Genomic DNA, 20,379 nt, shown 5'->3' with positions numbered 1-20,379 from the left:
AAAACACCCAAGTCGGTATCGAAAATCTAAAGTTTTCTGGGCTTGGCAGGATATTATAGGCGGTTTGTTGAGAGCTTTTCGGTAATTGCTGCACCCTTAACTAAGTTGTTAAGGAAGGGGGTACCGTTTGTTTGGACAGATAAGTAGCAAGAGAGTTTTGGAAAACTCAAGGAAGTTTTAACTGAGGCCCCCTGTGTTGATTCAGCCAGTGCCTGGGAAGGAGTTTACGGTTTATAGTGACGCGTCGCATGTAGGCTTAGGTTGCGTATTGATGCAAGAAGGAAAGGTGGTTTCATATGCGTCAGGACAACTTAAGACTCACGTGGTGAATTACCGAACCCATGATTTGGAGCTAGCTGCAGTGGTGTTCGAACTTAAAATATAGAGGCATTACTTGTACGGTGAGAAGTGCATAATTTATTCGGACCACAAGAGTTTGAAGTACCTCCTTAACCAAAAGGAGCTAAACCTTAGGCAATATAGGTGGGTGGAATTATTGAAGGATTATGATTGTACGATTGAATACCTCCCTAGCAAAGCGAATATGGTAGCCGACGCGTTGAGCCATCAGGCTAAGACAGAATTGAGAGCTATGCTCGCCCGTTTAAGTTTGTTGGATGATGGTAGCTTGTTAGTTGAGCTTCAAGTAAAGCCAGTGTGGGTCGAGCAGATAAGGAGTAAGCAATTAGTGGATGAGACTTTGAGTGCTTGTTTTAAACAAGTGGAGAGTGGGGAGACATCGGAATTTGGGATAAATACTGAAGGAGTATTGTGTTTCCGTGGGAGAATGTGTATACCAAAGAATGATGATCTAAGGCAATCTGTTCTACGAGAAGCACATAGCAGTCTCTGCGCAATGCATCCTGGCGGAAACAAGATGTATCGGAATTTGTGTGAGCTTTATTGGTGGCCTGGACTGAAGCGCGAGGTTATGGAGTTCTTGGGTAAATGCTTGGTTTGTCAAAAGGTAAAAGCGGAACATCAGTTGCCTTCGGGATTGCTTCAGCCAGTGAAGATCCCACTCTGGAAGTGGGAAAGGATCACTATGGACTTTGTTAGTGGGCTACCCTTGATGCCTGCTAAGAAAGACTCGATATGGGTTATAGTGGATCGGTTAACTAAGTCTGCCTATTTTGTACCGGTTTGCACCAATTACTCATTGCAAAAGCTGTCTAGGCTATATGTGGCGGAGATTGTAAGATTGCATGGAGTGCCAGTCTCCATAATATATGATAGGGACCCACGTTTCACTTGGCAATTTTGGAAGAAGCTGCATGAGGTGTTGGGTACTAGGTTGAATTTCAGTACGGCTTTCCACCCTCAAACTGATGGACAGTTAGAAAGGGTGATCCAAGTATTGGAAGATATGTTGAGGGGATGCGTGATTGAGTTTGAGATAGTTGGGAGGACTATTTACCGTTAGCAAAATTCGCGTACAATAATAGTTATCAAACAAGCATTGGGATGGCTACATACGAGGCACTGTATGGGTGAAGGTGTCGAACTCCAACATGTTGGACGGAGTTGGGCGAACGAAGAGTTTTGGGCCCTGAGTTAGTAGCCGATACTGAGGAGAAGGTAAAATTAATTCGAGATCGTTTGAAGGAGGCCTCGGATAGGCAGAAGTCGTATGCTGACCTTAAGCGTCGAGAGATAGAGTATGCCGTGGGAGACTCAATTTTTTTTAAGGTCTCTTTGTGGAAGAAGGTGTTAAGGTTTGGACGTAAAGGAAAGCTAAGCCCAAGGTTCATTGGACCATATCAGGTTAGAAAGCGGGTTGGGCCAGTCGCTTATCAGCTGGAATTACCTCCTGAACTATGCCAGATCCACAACGTGTTCCATGTTTCTATCTGAGATGGTATCGCTCGTATCCTTCCCATGTCGTGGCGGTTGAAGAAATCGAGGTCAGACCAGACCTAACTTTCGACGAAGAGCCCAAACAAATAATTGGTCGTGATGTTAAGGTAGTGAAAAGGAAGTCCATTCCATTAGTCAAAGTGCTTTTGCGTAATCACAAGGTTGAGGAGGCTACTTGGGAACCTGAGGAAGCGATGACATGTCAACATCCTCAATTGTTTGAATCAGGTGAATTTCGAGGACGAAATTTATTTTAGGGGGTAGAGTTGTAATGCTCCAAAAATCCTAAAATCCAAAAATCTCAAAATCCTGAATTCTCAAAATCCTGAATTTTCTTTATTTTTGATTTTGATAAAAATTGTGTTTAATATTCTTATCCAAGCAATAATTTTAGCTATGGTTTAGTTTGAAATAAGGGGTAGAAGAAATTATAATTTAATTATCAAAAGAATCAATGCTGACAAATAGGTGGGCTTTTCAATAAATGAAGAAACAATTGGACACAAAAGGAGCCTATGGTGGAATGGCTAAGTGACGCCACATAAGGTGTAGTGAGGTGGCGTTAGTAGCTAGCAAGGGGGTCCAAGGTTCGAATCCTAGCTTAGTATTTTTAGAGTTTAATTTTGGCCTTCTAGAAGGATGGAAGTGGCGTGAAGATGGACTCCAAGCGGAGTGTTCAGAAGAGAAAATTAAGGAAAGGATCAAGGGGTTATCAGGGAGAAAAACGAGGAGATGAGAAGTGAGGAGTAAGTGGAGCCGAATTGGGAACTTGGGCTTGAAGAATTCAGCTATAGGGCTATAAATAGGTGCCAAATGGGAGGGTTGAAAAGCTAATGACGAATTTCCCTTCACTTTGTGCCAGAAACCCTTTTCTATAAAAAGTCGAAAACCCTTTTTTTCTTTTCTTTCTTTGTGTCGAATTCTTATCCCTCTTCTACTCAATAATTTCTTTGCTTTATCCAATTCTTCTTCCTCTCTTCTTTGGTGCTGAGTAATCAATTGTTGCCATTCAAATCTCTAAGAGCTGAATACCCTTGGTGCTGCCACTACTCTTTCCAACCAGTCGATTCTAGTGTAAGTGTTCGCTCTCCTAATCGGTTTTTGATATGTATTAAGTATTTGGTCCCTCACTTCTTTCTAATCGACTTTGGTAGGGAATTAGTGTCAGATCTCGATTTTGGATTCCTGTCTATTTGCTCTTCAGATCTGAGAAATACGCGTGTTTAGTGATCAAAGTAAAAGCTAGTAAAGGCTTGGCGTTCAGGTAAGGTTAAGGTGAGATTCCGGCTTTTGGTAAAGTAATCGATAAGTACGTGTGATTAATCTCTGAGTGATATCGATTGTAGGTTTGGGCTAAGGAGATCGCATCACACTTGCTTACCAGGTGTTACATACACTGCACACACATTATGTATCAATAAAAGCTGAAATGCCGAAAAGTTGAAAAGTCGAAACGTCGAAGAGCCAAAAGTTTGGCTACAGTAGTCTTGCGAGTGCACGAGAACTCGTAAGGGGGAGACCGATAGGTTGCCTAAGGCCCACGGGCAATTCCGTGGACTTGGGTTGTGATTTGGCCATATGGGTCGGAATGGGCTAAATGGGCCTAATGGGATGTTGGGCCCATAATAGGCAAAAACTGAATGTTGATGCTATGTGATAGGAACTTGTATGTAAGCATGAATATGAATGTGACTGGGCCAACGGGCCATATAAATGTGATTTGGGCCTAATGGGCCCTATACAGGTGATTTGGGCCTAATGGGCCATATGAATATAATTGGGCTTAGTGGGCTAGATACAGGTATGTGAAATTGTTTGGGCTTTGTAAGGGGTTATAGGCCTAGTATATGATATCCACATAAGACTTAATTAATATATTGCAACCATGGACAGGTCAAAGGGGTTAAGGTGTGGCAACGAGTATGTGCATGTCTAGGATTGGATTTAGGGAGAGCTTGGTACTTAAGCGGTCTTAATGACCCACCTTCTCTTCTCTGGAATCCTACCTGGTGCATATTATTCGTTCATCTTAGCTCGCGAGACTTGTTAACGGGCCAAGGTAAGTGAAAATCATAATTAAGGAAAAATTACTAAAATGCCCCTAAGGGAAAAAAATGACCGAATTACTCCTAAGTGCTGAATGTAAGTTTTATGGATGTGACATGCATACATATGATATTCAGCTTAGGTTGCATATGGGTGGGAATTATGGAATGGAGGAAGTATATGAGGATGGCATGGTTGCTTGACAATCGTGGATCCACCGACGGCTTTTAAAGCCCAATATATAAATGAAAGTATTTCCGCAACCGGGCTACCATGGTGTGTGGGTTGGGTGGGTCGATATTTACATCCCCACATGGCGTGACAAGGGAAGGAGCTAATGTGTAGCGGATGGATAACTTGGATGGGATTGCATTGCATGATTGATGAATGATGTTTTTTTTTATTTTGAATGCTTGTTTTTGCCGAGGGTTATACACACTGAGTTTACGAAAACTCAGCCCCCTCTTTTATTTTATTTTCAAGTGATGCTCAGTAGAAGGTTCGATGTTTGGAGGGACTCTGGGTGGCCAGCTAGCAAGATGTTTTGGACTTGGGTTTTTTTTTAGCATTTAAGTTTTTATTTCTTTTTAAGTATGTTTCAGACCGTATTGTAATAAGGATTTCATTATGTTATTATTACTTGAATTATTGTTATTAATTTTCACTGTAATTACAAGAAGTTGAACATGGGTTTTCTAAATTATAGTGTGTTTCTACGTTTCCGCAATTAAATTCTTAAATATTAAGTTTTCTTAAATCAAATGTTTTAAACAAGGTTTTCGCAACTGAAAGGTGTTTTTTTCCCTAAAAGTTAATCAGGGATTCTTTCAATTTAAGAAGGGTTTTCAATGGAAACACAGTTTTTGCTAAAACACTTCAATGTGACACACTAGATTCGTCCATAGTGTCTAGACGGGTTTGGGGTGTTAAAGCCATTTTAAACAAATCAATAATTTGAGAATGACCCTTCTTGTAGACGATCAGGAAAACTACGAAACTTGACTCAATCACCCAAGCCAGATCACATCATTTGGTATCAGAGCTTGTAAAACGAGAAGCACCGATGTTCGTATCAAGCCTGAAATAGTTTCGTGAAAAAATTCAAAATTAAAAAAAAAAGAAATTTCTATTCAAGTTTTCATATTGTAATCTGCAAGTATTAGTGAAGTGAAAAAAATTATTTTGAAATTAAAAAAAATCGAGTATATAAAAAATAAAAGAAAAAAAAGAAAGGTGAGAGTATTGAAGTCATTTCTTTTGCTGTTCATATCATCCACTCTCCATCTTCAAGTGTTCATTCTATCATCTTTGTTGATACGATCCGTCTCGGGGATGAGTCGAGTCGTATGTGAAATGCTCGATTGTCAACGAAGAAGTATCGTTCGGGTTGTTCAAAAGGATTTTTTTAAAGAAAATAATGCAGAAGCTATTCAATGGGTTCAAAGATAGGGATTAAAATATGAAATGTAAGTATGGAAAGAAAGGGACTCAAAAGCAAGCACGAACCAATACTAGAGAGTATTGACCCAGTTACTTATAGGCCTTTAAGGTGATTGCATGAAAGAAGGTAGACCTTGACCCACTACTTAGCAAAGTAGGAACTTGGTATAGTTTTGAACGCTACACTATAAATAGTGATAAGTTCAGGATAGAAGAAAAACAAGTTGACGCCACTAGGCTTCCTAGATAAGCCAACAAGTCTTCAACGAAATTAGGGAGAAAAGTATCTCACCAAATAGTTTCATTAACAAGAAACAATAATAAAAGTTCAACAACCTTTTACAAATGAAAATAACAACTATTTATAAGCTAAAGGTAGGTAGCCGAATGGACATAGAACAATGCTTAAAAACTAAGTAAAATTCGGTCATGAATATCCTAGAATAATCTAGAACAAAAACCATTAATTGGATTAGTCCAAATTTGGCTGAATGGTTCTTCAAAAGGTAGCTTCATAGTTAAGGAAAATGATGTGAATGATTGAACACCAATGGGTGGATGAATGAAGAAACTCCAATGGACATACAATGTGAAACCTGAATATGAGTAGACAACTAAGTGTGAATGCTTTGAAAAGCTTCTTGGAGAGTGGAACGTTCAGCCTTGAAGAAAGGAGGCTTCATGCATGCTTTTGGCCGAGTGGCCACTTAGGAAATATCAACCAACATGTCCTTTAATGCTTTGTCCATTAGTCTCCATGAAAAGGCATATGGGAAAGGGTAATTCGACAACTATTAATGTTGTCCATACAAGCTTCCTAGACAACACATTTAAATCGTCCATGCATGCAAGATGCATGCTCACATTTTCCATTAATTCGTCCCATGCATGCAACCTTACTTTAATGCCTTGTCCTGACCATACACCAACATCCTCTTAAATGTCGTTCATGCTCCAATACTCATTAAATTCGTTTCTTGCCATGAACATGCTGAACAACTCCTTAAATTTGTTTCATGCTTGCCCCAACATCTCATTAATTCGGTCAGCAACAATGCACCATAAATTCAGCTGGACAAAGTAGCAACATGAATTAAATTCGGTCAAGACATTAAACCAGCAGCTCATTAAATTCGTCCCAAGCTCCAACACTCATTGAATTCGGCTTCTTTAATGCTGATTCATTCATGTGCCTAAAACCAATTTTATGAAGCAAATTAATTCATGTTAAACACATTAAATTCGGCACATTAATAACATGTCTAGACAAGGACATATTTATGACTCATGTTTAATGCTAGGACAACCATTAAATTCTACTTAGACAAATAAATAGCAGCAGCTAATTAATTTGTCCTAAACATGACATATTAAATTCATGTCCTAAACTAAGACACATTAAAACTTTATTTAATTATGTACTGACTTGGCAAATTAAAATGAGCTGATTATTTTAAGCTAACTAAATAAACTTAATTATTTCAGCAAATTAGAATGCATGGAAATTAAATAATTCTAAATCAAGCTCAATAAGCTTACGTCAAACCAAAATTAAACTGGTAGCAAGCTGAATTGAGCTAGACGGAGCTAGGGGAGCTGGAAATGAGCTAGGATCAGCTTGCCAACAGTGCAATGCTCGGCTTGGTAAGCTTGACCAAAGTAGTTCGCGGGCGGGTTCGTATCATTACCCCCTCTTGAGGGTGACTTGTCCTCAAATAGAGCCGTTTGTCTGCTAGAAAATATTTTTTCTCACACGACTTTCCTCGGTCAAATGGGATAAAGGTTATCACACAAACATTTCTGCATTTATTCACCAAATTTGACAATGAAAAATGCAATGAACTCAAATTCAAATAACACATAAAATCCAGTCCAAAGATCATAAGGAAAAAATTTTATTCGTTCATAACATTGATGCTTCATATTATCACACAATTTTGATATGCCATCAATATGAACAATTGAATAGAATAAAAACAGGGAATGATTAATCATGCAATTTAGCAAACAAGAATGCATTCCTCGTTTCAACCACAACATTCTAATTGTAACACCCCGTACCCAAGACCGTGGCCGGAGTCGGACACGTGGGGTTCACAGACTAAATTCGCTTACTATCGCAGTCCATTTTAAATTTTTCCAGACAGCTGGCTAACTGTGTCGCTGTCACCTTAAAAATCATATCTTGAGTTTCACAACTCAAAAATCAGTTTCGTGATTTTTCCATGAAATTAGACTCCTATTTCCATCTACATATTTTTTTCTAGAATTTTTGGTCAGGCCAATTAGTACAGTTTATTAGTTAAAGTCTCCCCTGTTACAGGGTGCGACTACACTGACCTTCATGCATTACAATTCGGATATCTCCCTGTACATGGCTTCAATACTGATGTCGTTTATTTCTATAGAAACTAGACTCAGAGAGGAATCTATACATATATGGCATGACTCCTAGTTATCTCTGGTTAATTTATAATGAATCTCCAAAGTCGGAACAGGGAATCCAGAAACTGTTCTGGCCCTGTCTCACGAAAACCTAATTATCTCTTAACATACCACTCATATGACCGTTTCATTTCTTCCATATGAAAGTGGATTCATCAAGGTTCATTTAGATAATTTATTCACTATTTAATTCTATTCCTACTATTTTTAGTGAGTTTCCAAATCTACATCACTGCTGCTGTCAGCATCTGCCTTTAAGGTAGACTTTACCTATTTCATAGTTTCCATGATTCAACTAGCCCTTTTAGCATAAATAGCACAAATTATGATAGTGATTAACCATTCCCATGGCAAATCCTTGTTAAGCATATCCACACCTCTCAATAACCATATCCATACCAAATGATTATAACATTATGCTCAAACATATATAAGCCATTTTCGCATGGCTATCCAAAATTATACAAATCCAAAGGGTCCATGACCCACTACAAAAAGGGTAGTCCTATACATGCCATTTTCAGAGTTCAACCAAAAGTGTACCAAAAGGGCTTTGATAGTGTGGGCGACTTCGACTTCAATAATCCCGAGTCCGATAGCCGACGAACCAAAATCTATAAAACAGAGATTCAAAGAACGGAGTAAGCATTTAATGCTTAGTAAGTTTTAAGCAAGACAAAGTGTTCTCAATCACTATTATTGGTCATTCATTTCAACTATTCGATGAAGTTAATCTAGAGCTTCATCTCGATCTATAATATCATTAAACGCAACACTTGGCTGCCACATATATACTTTCGAATAATAATGACCTAGATGGTCAAATATTTCCAAAGCACATTCTCACATTTGGAGTTATAATATTAATCACATTTACCTACCTCTTTGATACTGATAATTCACCTCGAAATCACTCCACCGATGAGTAAGTAATACGTACCTGAACATCTTGAATACATAATACTTATTTGATGGTAACTTAATGCAGATACTCAATATCAAAGTCTTACTTGAATCCTAGCATTTAGCCGTCGGGTCTTTAAAGCTCGGATATAGTACGAGCACGAAGCCTACTGATGTGACCACGCCCCAAGCCCCATCAAGTCCTCGTCTTGATTCCCTCGAGCTTCCAAAGGGACCAATGACCCGAGCTAGGTCCAAGCGATTTCATGAAGTTGTTTCAGCTTTGTTGTTCAAGTTTTGGAAGGAGAATCAGCTTGTTGAAGATGAGGAAGCTCGATCCAACTCCTTGAAGAAACCATGCACCTTAGTGCAAGCTAATTTCAGCTCCATTTTAGCTTTTCTAGCTCGTTTCAACTCCGACCAGCTCAATTGAGCTCATTTCAGCTCAATCGAGCTCAATTTAGCTACAATTCAGCTCATTTATTTTATTGGTTGAATAATTAAAGTATTTTATTAACTTAGTTTAAGTTATTACAGCTCATAATTATGTTTTGATTTATTTCATGTTTTTAAAGTTGTCTTAGCCGAATTTAATATGTTTAGCTTAAGACTTTATTAAATTTGTCTATTTTAAATTTATGTGTTAATTAATATATCTATTTTTAATTAATTTGTTCATGTTTCATGTAGGTACAGCCGAATGTGGAGATTCATTCAAGCTAGGTGCATGAACGTCTACTTACAATGCATGATGTGGGAACACAATTAAAGATGATTCATGAATGGGCTGGTTCAATGAACGTAAGGATGATGCATGAATGATTTAATACAATGAATGGAAGAATGCATGAATATTCACTTACATGCATCGGTTGCTGTCCATTGATCTCCTAAGTACCTATTCGGCCAAAAGGCATCTCTTGGAGTGTCCATTCACACCTTGGCCGAACCTAGACATGTCCATTGCTCTCCCATACATTCACCAAGCCTTCAAGTTTATTTCCTTAGCCATGAAGCTGCCTATTGAAGTACCATTCAGCCGAATTTGGACATAGCCTTTAAAGATACATTTCTAGATTAGTTTAATTCAATTAAAGCCGAATTTACTTAGTCTATTTGGCTATCTAATGTAATCTATAAATAGTTCTTTTCTCTTTGTAAAAAGGTTACAGAATTTGATTATTGAAAACTTGATTGTGAGGTTTCCTCCTATCCTATTTCGTACGAGTCTCGTTCTGACTTATCTAGCTCGCTTGTGGCGTCAACCCGACTTCTTGAACTTATCACCATCCTGGTGTGGCGTTCATCCACCTTTTTATACCTTTGGTTCCTACCTCTCTATAGGTAACGGGTCAAGGTCCATCTTCGACAATCCATTTAATCCACCTTGAGCAATATAAGTCCCGGGGCAATACTTCATATAGTATTGAATCGTTCTTCGCTTGAGTTCTATTTTTCCATTCCATTTTAACTATTAAATTATAAACAATATTTATTTATTTCACCGAGCCTATCAAACATCTATCCAAACCATCTTTTGAACCCATTTTCTCAACTTCCGCTATAAAAAAATCATCTAACTCCATCTATCTACAAAATCGAAGAAACTTCTCGTTGACGATCGGGCAATCAAGTGAATCGACTCAATCAACCGAGCCGGATCACATCATTTGGTATCAGAGCTACTAAAACGAGGAGTGCCGACATTCGTATCAAGCTCGGAGTAGGTTCGTAACGAAAAAAAAAGTTAAAAAAAATCAAAAAAAATTTGAGTTGGAATTTAATTTTTTTTCTCTTCCTTGTATTTTGTTTACTATTGTATTAGATTTTAAAAAAAGATAAGAAATTCAAAAAAAATTCAAAAAAAATCGAAAAAAAGAAAAAAAAAAGAAGTGACAAAAAAATCGAGTTAAAAAAAGAAGAAAAAAAAGTGAAAAGTCTTGCGAGTTTTTATCATTATCACTTATTACTCCGATCATCAAGTTTCCCTTCCTACCATTATTTACCCATTCCAACGCCACACTTTAAACCAATTTTTTTCTTTATTTAGCCTACCCTACACCCGACGTTATCCCTTGTAACCCATTTTGAAACTGACCCTCAAGCAGCAAATTAAGTCTATCGAGACGAATTACGAATTTGTGAGACGAGGTCGAGTGGTAAAAGGCAAGAGAGCGTGAGTTCATTTGAAAAAAAAGCCTAGAAGAGAGTTCAAACACGAGTGAGTGAATTTTTCTTTTTGAGCGAACTTGAGAGATTTGTGGTGAGAATTATTTTCTTTCTAATTTAACTTTTGTTTTCTAATATTTTGTTGAAGCATGTCTGAAGAATTTTCTGAATTTGAATTCCAAATGTGGAGACAAGAAATGCAAAGGATAATGCGATCTGAATTTTGACAATTCGACAAAGATAAAGAAGATTTGACACCTACTATCGTTGACATCAAGATTAGTGCAATCCTTCAAAGATTGGAAAATGAACCACAATGTGAAGATATGTTTCACACGCGTTGCCGTGTCCACGATAAAGTTTGTTGCCTCATTATTGATGGTGGAAGTAGGTCAAACATGGCTAGTATTCGAACGGTAAAAAAACTTGGCTTGGCCACTACCAAGCATCCACGACCCTATCAACTGCAAGGACTTGGTGTTGAAGGCAAATTTGAAGTTACTCAACAAGTGCGTGTTGCATTTTCCATCAGAAGATACCTAGACGAAGTCCTTTGTGATGTTGTGCCTATTCAAGTCTGCCATTTGTTGCTAGGAGAACCATGGCAATCGGATCGCAAGGTCATTCACGATGAACGTACCAATAGGTATTCCTTCAAGCATCAAGGAAGTAAAATCACTTTAGCGCCGCTCACACCGGAACAAGTGCAAGAAGACCAATTCAAATGAAGCAATCCATTGAGCGAGAAAAGGAGAAAGAGATTGAAAAAGAAATTGAAAGAAAACAAAAAGAAAACGAAAAAGAAAAAGAAATTGCAAAAGAAAAGAAATCAAAATAGTGAGAGAAAAAGAAAATGAAGAAAATAAAATTGAAAAAGAAATTGAGATTGAGAAAAAAATTGAAAAAGAAAAAGATGTTGAAGAAGAAACGAGAGAAAATGAAGATAGTGAGCGAGAACAAGAAAAGGAGAACGAAATTTTAACTAACCCCCGTGATGTTTGTTTTTGTTTTTGTTCTGTTCCTTCTTTTCAGGTTCTGACAAATCTCTGTGACGAATATCAACTTCAATATCTTCCTAACGAGCGACGTTTTTGCATGACCGAAAAAGGTAAGGATGAAGTTGAAATCGAACCACACAAGCTTGAAGGTAAGCGAGGTAAGGAATTTTAAAAACCGAGTCATGGCCATCAAGTTTGAAAGTTGTTGAAAATGACTTTGTTTTAAAAAAATTCTCTTATTTTCATTCGATTAATTGCTATTATTTGAATGTGGTTGATGTTATTCGGTACGAACGACAAATTAAAGATTTGGTTTTGCATGATTTCGGGTTTTCACGAAAAGCGATTCAATTTTTCAAATATGATAATTTTGTGCATCCATTATTGTCATGTGACAAATCCATGAATTTGTGCAAGTTTGATTTGATGAATATAAAGAGATTTGAATGTTTGTATCTATGGACACAAAAACCTTTTTGGTTTGACATGTTTGATTTACTAAAACACTTTGGCGTAAGTAATCAAACTAGTGTGTTCAAACCTGGAATTTATTGTTTTAGGTTGATATGTGCGGAACTCAAGCATCCTAAATTTTATGCGACAAATTTATGTCTGTTTGATGTTTGGCCTCTGAAATTTAAAGACTTTGTTTATAATTTAAAATTGTTCTTTGATCATTTTATGTGGCTGTACATGAAATTCATTTTTCATTTCGAAAAGGTAAGATCAACTCATGTTTTTGAACCTGGTATCGTTACATATGTTCAATATGTGAATAGTGTTTTAGCCTGTTCCTTTGAGTTCAACATCTATGGAGACATTACCCTCTTTCAGCATTATGAACCCAACACTTCGAAAAGTGTAAGTTGCCTTTGTGTTTACCCTTCGTTTCAGGTTTTTCAAGGATTGTGTAATGAGCTTCGACTTCAATACCTTCTCAAGGAGAAAAGGTTCACTTTGATTGAACAAGGTAAAATTGATTCTCAATTTTCCACTCCTAAAGGTGAATCAGGTATGAATTCTGATGTTATGCGACCATCTTTTCTTAAGTCGAATGTAACTAAAATTTTTGAAGACACATTGATTGCTGAAAATCGCTTGAATCCTGTTGTGGTTAATTATTTGATTTTGCTTGATGATGATAAATCCATTTTGAGTAATGATAAGACAATTTTTCTCTTTGGAAAATGTGATGAATTCATTGTTGAGAACATAACCAAACGACAATTGCGAGTGCCAAACATGCGAAATCATGAATCATATGAAACTTTTCATTTGTGTGTTTGTGATGAAGATTTAAATTTCTTGTTCCATTACTCGCATTCCATTTACTTGAACAATGACTTGAAGCAAATTGAAAAGTTCGAATGCTTGAAAACATATTTGTTTTCGTCTCGACCATTTGATGAGTTATGGATATGGAAGGAGTTTTGTTCATGTGATTGTAAGAATGATGTTTTAAGTTTGCCTTTTTACATGACTCATACTTGTCTTGTTATGACCATGCATGATCCACATAGTTGTTCTGATCATTTCTTGATGATTAATGGTTGTCTATTTTCATTGATTCATTTGCCATCACTAATGCCGAATATTGTGAGTTCTTTTGCAAAGGCTTATGAACGACTAATTGTTCCATTCATTCAAGGAGAGTTGCAAAAGACGGATTATTTTCTAGAGAATAAACAGCCCGACTTGAGGACAAGTCGTTTTGAAGATGGGGAGAATGATGTGACCACGCCCCAAGCCCCATCAAGTCCTCGTCTTGATTCCCTCGAGCTTCCAAAGGGACCAATGACCCGAGCTAGGTCCAAGCGATTTCATGAAGTTGTTTCAGCTTTGTTGTTCAAGTTTTGGAAGGAGAATCAGCTTGTTGAAGATGAGGAAGCTCGATCCAACTCCTTGAAGAAACCATGCACCTTAGTGCAAGCTAATTTCAGCTCCATTTTAGCTTTTCTAGCTCGTTTCAACTCCGACCAGCTCAATTGAGCTCATTTCAGCTCAATCGAGCTCAATTTAGCTACAATTCAGCTCATTTATTTTATTGGTTGAATAATTAAAGTATTTTATTAACTTAGTTTAAGTTATTACAGCTCATAATTATGTTTTGATTTATTTCATGTTTTAAAGTTGTCTTAGCCGAATTTAATATGTTTAGCTTAAGACTTTATTAAATTTGTCTATTTTAAATTTATGTGTTAATTAATATATCTATTTTTAATTAATTTGTTCATGTTTCATGTAGGTACAGCCGAATGTGGAGATTCATTCAAGCTAGGTGCATGAACGTCTACTTACAATGCATGATGTGGGAACACAACTAAAGATGATTCATGAATGGGCTGGTTCAATGAACGTAAGGATGATGCATGAATGATTTAATACAATGAATGGAAGAATGCATGAATATTCACTTACATGCATCGGTTGCTGTCCATTGATCTCCTAAGTACCTATTCGGCCAAAAGGCATCTCTTGGAGTGTCCATTCACACCTTGGCCGAACCTAGACATGTCCATTGCTCTCCCATACATTCACCAAGCCTTCAAGTTTATTTCCTTAGCCATGAAGCTGCCTATTGAAGTACCATTCAGCTGAATTTGGACATAGCCTTTAAAGATACATTTCTAGATTAGTTTAATTCAATTAAAGCCGAATTTACTTAGTCTATTTGGCTATCTAATGTAATCTATAAATAGTTCTTTTCTCTTTGTAAAAAGGTTACAGAATTTGATTATTGAAAACTTGATTGTGAGGTTTCCTCCTATCCTATTTCGTACGAGTCTCGTTCTGACTTATCTAGCTCGCTAGTGGCGTCAACCCGACTTCTTGAACTTATCACCATCCTGGTGTGGTGTTCATCCACCTTTTTATACCTTTGGTTCCTACCTCTCTATAGGTAACGGGTCAAGGTCCATCTTCGACAATCCATTTAATCCACCTTGAGCAATATAAGTCCCGGGGCAATACTTCATATAGTATTGAATCGTTCTTCGCTTGAGTTCTATTTTTCCATTCCATTTTAACTATTAAATTATAAACAATATTTCTTTATTTCATCGAGCCTATCAAACATCTATCCAAACCATCTTTTGAACCCATTTTCTCAACTTCCGCTATAAAAAAATCATCTAACTCCAACTATCTACAAAATCGAAGAAACTTCTCGTCGACGATCGGGCAATCAAGTGAATCGACTCAATCAACCAAGCTGGATCACATCACCTACGGACATTAATCAGGATAATACTCTCACATAAAGCCTGCGGGGTTTTAACCCGGATATAGTACTGACACAATTGCCCTTCGGACTTATCACATTTATACACTTTCACATCCATCACGTTGGCCACTCGGCCCTGTCACATATATACACTTTCACATTCATCACATCGGCCATTAGGCCTCATCACATATATACACTTTCACATTCATCACATCGGCTATTAGTCCTTATCACATATATACACTTTCACATTCATCACATCGGCTATTAGGCCTTATCACATATATACACTTTCACATTCATCACATCGGCTATTAGGACTTATCACATATATACACTTTCACATTCATCTCATCGGCCATTAGGCCTTATCACATATATATACACTTTCACATTCATCACATCGGCCATTCGGCCTTATCACATATATATACACTTTCATATTCATCACATCGGCCATTCGGCCTTATCACATATATATACACTTTCACATTCATCACATTGGCCATTCGGCCTTATCACATATATACACTTTCACATTCATCACATCGGCCATTAGGCCTTATCACATATATATACATTCACATCACAATTATCCAAATATACTTCACATATCACATATACTATCATGTATACACTTTGTCTTGGCCGAATCTACATTAATCATTTCCCAATGAATAATTCAATTTCATGCCATACTATCATTTCATATTCGAATACTCATAAACTTACAATTTCACAACTTTTAATATCAAAGATCGATCTAACATTCATGTATCGTTGATACGAGTCACAAAAGCCCAAATTCTTGAAGGCGAGGCCCAATAAGCAAATTCCCAGCCCAATCAAGAAATCCATCCATACTTAGTTGAAAATCAGGCCAAATTGTCAAAGTAGCCCAAGTTGTAAAGTTTTATTTTATTTTTATTTATTTATTTATTTATTTACTTAGTTTAAATTTTTATGTCAATATTCAGTCCAAGAGTCCCAGATAAAATGACCTTTGACCGAATTTCCATATTTAAATAATTAGGAGTTTTTTTATTTTAGTTTTCTAATTAGATTAGGACTAGTTATAAGGCCTATTTAAAGGCATGGCTGTCCACCTTGTTAAACACTTATCATTATTATTAAAATTTCAGATTTGTTGAGAGCAGAATTTTCTTTGAGTTTTCTCCAAGATTTCTCTCTTGAGTTTTCTTTAGAAGTTGTTTTAACAATCTTGTGATTGTGGGAGCCATCTTCAACCTTCTTCTTGCCATTGATATTCTTTGGAGGGGAGATTAGAGCCGTTTGAAGGGAGTTGTGAGATCTTTCGAGATTTCAAGGCTTCTTAGGACTTATCTTTTAATTTCTTACTGTCAATTCTTTCTTTATTTCTACTTGTGCTGAATCATTATCTAATCTATTTTCTGTTCTTATTGTGTTTTCAGCCTTTTTCTATCTTAAGGAATCAGCCCAAAAATCCCCAATTTCTAGGGCTTTTCCATACTCTTTTTGGGTGAAATTAGATTGTCGAAATTTGGGGAAAACTATCTTGGTGTTCAATTGGGCAGAATCACAATCTCCTTGAGGGTTTCAAGAACCCTAACACTTATTTCTATTCTCAATTTGATTCTTTGCTGATTTGGGGATTTTATTTCAGATCTGAAAATTCAAAAATCTAATCTTTTAATTTTCTGTTTCGTTTCAGATCTAATTGTTTAGGGTTTTCGTAGGAGTTTCTCGTGACTTGGCAACTCGATCTTGGTCCGTGCGCAAGCCCGTATCATTTGGTATCAGATTTGGGCGTTTTGGGTGTTCTTGGTTGATTTCTAAACTGATCTCTATTTTTTAAAGCATAAACAGCAGTTTTACCCAGAAAAATTGTTCAAAAAAATTCATTTGAGTGGGTAAACGTTGTCCGATTGATCTGAAATTTTACATACATGTGTTTGGCACTGTGATTGAATATAAAAAATTATTCCCGCAAAAAAATCAGTCAAAAAGTCAAAAAAATTGAAAAAAAGACGAAATCCAATAAAAATTTTAAAAAAATTCAGCGGGTTGAGTTTGGTGCCCAAACTTTCCAGATCAAAAATTAAATATTTAAGGAAATTTGAGATTTAATTTTGTGATTTTTTGAGTTCAGGAACACCTCGAATGAAGTTGTCAAGTTACTCCACAGTTTTTCGGGTTTTCTGTTTTTAGCAATTTTTATTGATTCTTAGCTGTAGGTTTTCATTTGTTTGCTTTTATTATCCTTTAAAATATCTAACACCTTCTTGTTTCTTGTGTTAGTAGGATTTAAACGTGTGCACAATCCTTCCTCGGTGCAACACGAATCACTTGGTGTCTCGTCAGTTTTTGGCATCCTAGTGCAAATTAGGATTCTTTGGTAGTTTGGTTCACACTCTCTAATTGGTTGATATAAACTCTGATAAAGAACTCACAAGATTGAATTCGACCTCATTGAGAATTTGATTTTCTTTTTGAGTGATTAATGGTGAGGTTTGCTAACTTTTATTTTTGAGTGTTGAGTGTTTATTTTTTACAGGTTTTGAAGATGTCTAAAGGTGATAATAATGGTGCACTTATGAAAGTCCAACAACAGTTAGACAGACATACTGCTGCAATCACACAAATAAATGCTACACTTCAAGCATTGAATACTACTTTGAATGAGGTACGAGTGAATCAAAACATCAATATCGAGATCCAATTAAAGAAGATAGGGATAACCAGCCCCATAGGTGCAACCCTCAACGTGTCCCTAGAATGGATGATGATTGTCATGATCATGGACAATCATCTTTGGCAAAACCAAAGAGCGAGCAGCAACGAGAACATCTCTTTCATACTCGCTGCCACGTACAAGGTAAGCTTTGTAGAGTTATTATTGATGGTGAAAGTTGCTCGAACATAGCCAGCACGACGATGGTGGAAAAGCTTTGCTTAACCACTACCAAGCATCCACAACCTTATCAACTACAAGGGCTTAGCAACGAAGGCCAATTTAGGGTCACTCAACAAGTGCGCATCGCCTTTTCTATCTGTAAGTATCAAGACGAAGTTGTGTGCGACGTAATGCCTATTCAAGCCTGCCATTTGTTGCTAGGAGAACCGTGGCAACTGGATCGAAAAGTCACTCACGATGGTCGTACCAATAGGTATTCTTTCAAGCATCAAGGAAAGAAACTCACCTTAGTGCCGCTCACTCTGGAACAAGTCCATGAGGACCAAATCAAACTGAAAAATTCTGTTAAAACAAGTGAGGAAAAAGAAAAAGAGAATGAAAAAGAGCAAAAAGAGATTGAGAGTGAAAAGAAATTGAAGAAAGAAGAGAAAATGAATTAGAAAAAGAAACAAAAGAAAAAGACGTGGAAAGGGTAGTGAGAAATGTTTCCACTAACCAAGATATGAATTTTTCTTGTGTTGCTACTTTTCAGGTTCCCGAAAGATCGAAAGATAACTTTCAACTTCAATACCTCTCAAATGAAAGACGCTTTCATACGATCAACTTAAGCAAAGATGAAATCACACTACATGATCCCGAAGGTAAGCGAGGTAAGGAAATTTTAGAAACCGAGTCCAGTGCAGATTTGAAAATTATTGATAAAACTTTTGGTGACTTAGTTCTTAAAGATCCCCTCATTTTGATCTGATTAATTGTTACTCTTCGATTGTGGTTGATAAAGTCATTACGAAAAGAAGCGTGATTTGTTATTCTCTTGATTTACCTTGTGTAAAATCCTCGAATTTGTCCAAATCTGTTTTGGAGAATAAGGTAACGAAATTTTCCAAATTTGTTTTCAATTTATATTCGTGCCTTAAACAGTTTATGTGGTTGTACATGAAGTTTGAGTTCCATTTGACAAAGGTTAACTCAACAACGGAGATTCGACTACACTATGCCCCCGATGAGCGAAGGTTTGTTTTAAATGAAAAAGGTAAAATTAACCCTTATTCTTCTGCTTATCGAGGTAAGATGCTTGAAACCTTTGAAACACTTTTGTACTCCTCGGATAGTGATAAAGATCGTGTTGATGAACACTTAGATCGAAACGTGCTTGACTGTCCTATTTTATTTATTGATGATCTATCTGTTTTGATGGTTGATAAAAGATTCTTGTTTTTGATAATGCATGTGTGAGTGAATCTATAGACCGTCGATTAATGCATGGTATGATTATGCAACTCTGTGAACCATGTGAATCTTTTCAAATACCTACTTGTGACGATTATGTTTACCATTTGATTTATTACTCGCAATTTATTCATGGTTTGTGGGAACAATGTGAGACGACTGAATGCCTTAAAACATGTCCATCTTTGTTTCAAATATTTGACGAGGCAGTGGTGAGTAAATTAGATTATTTGCATGGTAATCTGAATCTATCCATTCACATGCGTTATACCTGTTCTATTATGCTTATGATTGGACTACAAGCTTATTTCCGTTGCTATTTACTATCTCATGGCTATTCTTCTCAGTGGACTCAATTGCCATTAGTCCCGTTCGATAGAGGAAAGTCGAGTTCATTTGATATTTTAGATTCGAGGATGAATCTTTTTGAGGAAGGGGGGAATGATACGAGTCACAAAAGCCCAAATTCTTGAAGGCGAGGCCCAATAAGCAAATTCCCAGCCCAATCAAGAAATCCATCCATACTTAGTTGAAATCAAGCCAAATTGTCAAAGTGGCCCAAGTTGTAAAGTTTTATTTTTATTTTTATTTATTTATTTATTTATTTACTTAGTTTAAATTTTATGTCAATATTCAGTCCAAGAGTCCCAGATAAAATGACCTTTGACCAAATTTCCATATTAAAATAATTAGGAGTTTTTTTATTTTAGTTTTCTAATTAGATTAGGACTAGTTATAAGGCCTATTTAAAGGCATGGCTGTCCACCTTGTTAAACACTTATCATTATTATTAAAATTTCAGATTTGTTGAGAGCAGAATTTTCTTTGAGTTTTCTCCAAGATTTCTCTCTTGAGTTTTCTTTAGAAGTTGTTTTAACAATCTTGTGATTGTGGGAGCCATCTTCACCTTCTTCTTGCCATTGATATTCTTTGGAGGGGAGATTAGAGCCGTTTGAAGGGAGTTGTGAGATCTTTTGAGATTTCAAGGCTTCTTAGGACTTATCTTTTAATTTCTTACTGTCAATTCTTTCTTTATTTCTACTTGTGCTGAATCATTATCTAATCTATTTTCTGTTCTTATTGTGTTTTCAGCCTTTTTCTATCTTAAGGATCAGCCAAAATCCCCATTTCTAGGGTTTTTCCATACTCTTTTTGGTGAATTTGGAAAT

At 36.6% G+C, this 20,379-nt stretch overlaps 1 protein-coding gene across 1 annotated transcript; it reads left to right on the top strand.

Moving 5' to 3' along the window:
- Positions 1-544: 544 nt before the first annotated feature.
- LOC121207994 (uncharacterized) lies at positions 545-1,854 on the top strand. Its single transcript, XM_041078532.1, has 3 exons — positions 545-944; positions 1,107-1,254; positions 1,497-1,854. Exons 1-3 carry the CDS (start codon positions 545-547, stop codon positions 1,852-1,854), a joined length of 906 nt encoding a protein of 301 aa, XP_040934466.1.
- The last annotated feature ends 18,525 nt before the right edge of the window (positions 1,855-20,379 follow it).

The sequence above is a fragment of the Gossypium hirsutum genome, chromosome A10, assembly GCF_007990345.1.
Source record: "Gossypium hirsutum isolate 1008001.06 chromosome A10, Gossypium_hirsutum_v2.1, whole genome shotgun sequence".
Taxonomy (NCBI): Eukaryota; Viridiplantae; Streptophyta; class Magnoliopsida; order Malvales; family Malvaceae; genus Gossypium; species Gossypium hirsutum.
Note: the sequence above shows the minus strand (reverse complement) of the source record. Positions and strands in the feature narration are given on the sequence as shown.

Bases quoted from the DNA above. Each gene is read 5' to 3' on its own strand.
- LOC121207994 (XM_041078532.1), top strand. From the start codon at position 545: ATGGTAGCCGACGCGTTGAGCCATCAGGCTAAGACAGAATTGAGAGCT. The intron at 945-1,106 runs GTAAATGCTTGG...TATGGGTTATAG, and splicing joins CGAGGTTATGGAGTTCTTGG to TGGATCGGTTAACTAAGTCT. The intron at 1,255-1,496 runs GCAATTTTGGAA...GTATGGGTGAAG, and splicing joins AGGGACCCACGTTTCACTTG to GTGTCGAACTCCAACATGTT.